The sequence below is a fragment of the Sinocyclocheilus grahami genome, unplaced genomic scaffold (assembly GCF_001515645.1).
Source record: "Sinocyclocheilus grahami isolate Dianchi unplaced genomic scaffold, SAMN03320097.WGS_v1.1 scaffold190.1, whole genome shotgun sequence".
NCBI lineage: Eukaryota > Metazoa > Chordata > Actinopteri > Cypriniformes > Cyprinidae > Sinocyclocheilus > Sinocyclocheilus grahami.
The window spans coordinates 515,075-519,398 of NW_015505369.1; the positions used below are offsets into that span (position 1 = coordinate 515,075).

General features: G+C 35.3%; 1 protein-coding gene across 1 annotated transcript in view; it reads left to right on the forward strand.

The window, feature by feature from the left end:
* The window catches only part of LOC107594754 (NT-3 growth factor receptor-like), a 132,384-nt gene that overhangs the window by 23,809 nt on the left and 104,251 nt on the right, over positions 1-4,324 (forward strand). Inside the window, 1 exon segment of the mRNA XM_016284928.1 lies at positions 964-1,038. Within this exon segment, the coding sequence (XP_016140414.1) occupies positions 964-1,038 (75 nt within the window).

Sequence of the window (4,324 nt, forward strand, 5' to 3'; positions counted from 1 at the left end):
ATAATGTTCTTTTTAGCAACATCATATGACCCCTTTAATTATTATATTTATATTTATAATCCACAATATTGTTTGAAAGCTTGGTCGGTTAGATGTTTTTAAAAGAAGGCTGCATTTATTTGATAAAAGTAATAATGATGAATATTTAAAAAATGTAAATTAAGTGTTTGAGAGAGGCGGGGCATAGAGGACCTACAATAATGTACAGTATTTGAAAAATAATGTGTTTTTTGAACATTAAAGCATGTCAACATATTCTGTTACACCAAATACACAAAATAATGATCTTTAGAAAAGCATCATATGACCCCTTTAATATTATCAATGCTGAAAATGTTTTTTTTGTAAAAATGTAAGAGTCCTTTCTATCACTTTTGTCCTTGCTGAATAAGAGTATTAATTTAAATAATTTATTTATTTCTTTTATTTATTTTTTATTTTGCTTACCCCACACTTTTGAACACTAGTGCAAATAATTTTGGGGATGAGATTTAGGAGGTTTAAACTAAGCTTGCACATGATATGGCTATAATGAGTGCACTGTGCGTTATATTTCGGACCATACATTTACTGAATGCTACAGTGATCCCTGTTCTCTCATATACAAGCTGACTTATGTCTCTTGTTGTTCTACACAGTATACAAGATAATTATCTTTATGCTCCCCACATGTTCTATGCATTTGACATTACAGTCTAGGGAGAAACAAATTGTTTTGCTAATTATTACACGGTGTGGTTTGCAAGTAATCGCACCCTTAGGCCATCTGCCTAACCAACACACCAATGCCTTTGAGAGGAATGTTTCACGAGCACTTGCTGAACTATGATACATATTTCAAAACTCCATGGACTTTCCATTGGGTTCCTGCCCCAGCCATCAAGTGGAAAAACACATATCCCCTGCCTGAATAAATTGGTGGTAATGGTGTTGTTTTCAATATTTTCTCTCTTTCTTTTGTAGACACATAGAGAACTGGACAGGATTGCAGATTCTTAAGGATGTTGACATGGAACTGTACACAGGACTCCAGAGACTGTGAGTATTAAAAGAACGGATCCTATACTGGTGGTTGTATGTGTTTTAAACTAAAGCCTGGTGCACACTGTACGATTTGGGCTGTCAAACGCTTCCTCTAATCTCAGGGCGAAACATTACTGACATTTGCTCAAGGGCTTGCTTGTGTTTGTGCAATATAATTTCAGTTCTGTTTGTCAATGGGGATGTCAAAATGTGAGATGATTGATCACACATTCTACGCTGTCAATCTTGACTAAAGTCCTGAGATCTATATCACACAGTCTGACAGTTGATTTCACACAGTCTCCAGTGACATTTACCCAAGAGGTTATATTAGACAATATGACAAGTAAAATTTGCAAATAAAAAGGTAAAAATCACAAAGTGTCCAGTGGGTTTGGACATTTAAATTGTGATATTAATTGATTTTGTTATTGTGAAAGGTTTATTATCTTTAATATGAAGATAATATATATTAGGCCATATGTAATTCTAAGATTTTTATATACTCTTCTATTCAAAAGTTTGGGGTCAGTAAGATATTTCTCTTATGATAGTCAAAAATACAATCAAAAGCTGTAATACTGTGAAATATTATTACAATTTAGAACAGTTTTTTCATTTTAATATATTTAATTTTTTGATCATTGCTACAGTTTTCATTGTCACATCCTTAAATCATTATTTTATGCTGATTTGGTACTCAAGAAACATTTACTATTGTTATTGTTATTATTATTAGTAGTAGTAGTTGAAAATGGTTCTGTGGAACATGAAGAAGTATTTTTTTATTTAACTTCAGGATTCTTTGATGAACAAAACGTTGTAAGAACAGTATTCATTTGAAATAGAAATCCTTTGTAAAATTATAAATACTTTACTCAAATTTTTTAATAAATGTAATGCCTTCTTGCTGAATAAAAGTATACATTTATCTCCTAATAAATAAATATCTTACTAACCACAAATCATCTTTGCACCTTTACTAAGAACTTATGTTATTTATATTAGAATAATTTAAACTTTTTGTGTATTTTTATAACGATTCACTGTGCACAATGCTGCCATTACCAAGCATTTTAGAGAACAATTTAATTTCTCCAAAAATTCTCGACTTGTTACCAAAGGTGACCGCGCTTTTGCTATCTGTGCACCTAAACTATGGAACTCCCTGCCTGGGAATATTAGGCAGGCTCCTGTATCCTCTTTTAAGTCTCTTCTTAAGACTAATTTTTATCATATGGCTTTTTCTTAATTTTGATGGTATTTTTTTGTAAAGCACTTTGTAACTTAGTTTTGAAAGGTGCTATATAAATAAATGTTTACTTACTTACTCAGAGTTTTTTTTAGGTACCTATATCAATCTGGTAATTATTTAAGAATTAATTTAATAAAATAACAAGTTGCTCATCTGTTCTTCATTTCAGAAAATATAATCAGTTTTAACATCAGTGAAACATAGTTAAAATATTTCATATGGTTAAAAGTACATATATAAAAGTATATGAAAATGTCTAGTGGGAGGAAACAGACTGGACCATCTGTTGCGGATCCAGACCTCCCACAGAGTTTCATCACTCCCGCTTATGAGCTTCACTTCACCTCTGTCAAGGCCTCCCATCTTTCTCAACCCATCCTCTCTTCATCGAATCCTCAAGACAGAGTTTCTCCCTCCACTCCCCTTGATCCCCCAGTAAGGAAGCCAAGTGGACTATTCCCAGCTTCCCATTTGCATTTTTCTCATTAACATTACTCTCTCTTCTGCTAATGGTGGGCTCTCCTGGTCCTTCCCACCTCTGGGAACAGTTCTCCAGACCTCTAAATTACCCTCTGAGGTTCCACTAAAGGTCATCAACTTCCGCATGTGTTGAGCACTGCGCTTCACATCTTTTTTTTTAAGCACAAACACTGTAGATAGCAATGTTACATAACCAAACACATAAATGCAGGACCTGTCTGTGGAGGTTTGGTGTGGAATAGTTTAGTTGAGTCATACAACATCTCAGCCCACCTGAGGGATTTTGATGGGTAAACTGGCAGTTTTGTGCACTGATATTATGTTGACTTAATGATGAGTTGCTGTACAAACTTTTCTCAAACGTCCTAAACTAAGACCATATTTTAAACTGCAATTCTTGTCTATCAATCTGTCCGTCTATCCATCTGTCTATCCATCCAAGCATCAGGCTATCTATCCAGACATCCTTCCATCTATCCATCCATTTACCATCTGTATATTCACCTGACCACTAAAGGTCATCAACTTCCGCATGTGTTGAGCACTGCGCTTCACATCTTTTTTTTTAAGCACAAACACTGTAGATAGCAATGTTACATAACCAAACACATAAATGCAGGACCTGTCTGTGGAGGTTTGGTGTGGAATAGTTTAGTTGAGTCATACAACATCTCAGCCCACCTGAGGGATTTTGATGGGTAAACTGGCAGTTTTGTGCACTGATATTATGTTGACTTAATGATGAGTTGCTGTACAAACTTTTCTCAAACGTCCTAAACTAAGACCATATTTTAAACTGTAATTCTTGTCTATCAATCTGTCCGTCTATCCATCTGTCTATCCATCCAAGCATCAGGCTATCTATCCAGACATCCTTCCATCTATCCATCCATTTACCATCTGTATATTCACCTGTCCGTTGATCCATCCATCCACGTATACAACCATCTGTTCATCTGCCCTTCCATCCGTCCAACTGTCTATCCATCTATCCATCTATCTTTCCATCCATCCATCTCTGTTAGTATGTCCATCAATCTATTTATTCATCCATCAATCCAACCAACCATCTGTCTATCCGCCCATCCATCCCTCTGTCTATCTATCCATCTGCCTATCCATCCATCCATCCATCTGTTTATCCAGCCATCCATCCATCCATCTGTTTATCCATCCATCCATCCATCCATCCATCCATCCATCTATCATCTGTCCATCAGTCTATTTAACCGTCCATTGATCCATCCATCCACCTATACAAACATCTGTTCATCTGCCCTTCCATCCATCTAACTGTCTATCCATCTATCCATCTATTTTTCCATCCATCTCTGTTAGTATGTCCATCTATCTATTTATTCATCCATCCATTCAACCAACCATCTGTCTATCCGCCCATCCATCCATCTAACTGTCTATCTATCCATCTGCCTATTCATCCATCCATCCATCCATCCATCCATCCATCTATCTATCTATCTATCTATCTATCTATCTATCTATCTATCTATCTATCTATCTATCTATCTATCTATCTATCTATCTATCTATCTATCTATCTATCTA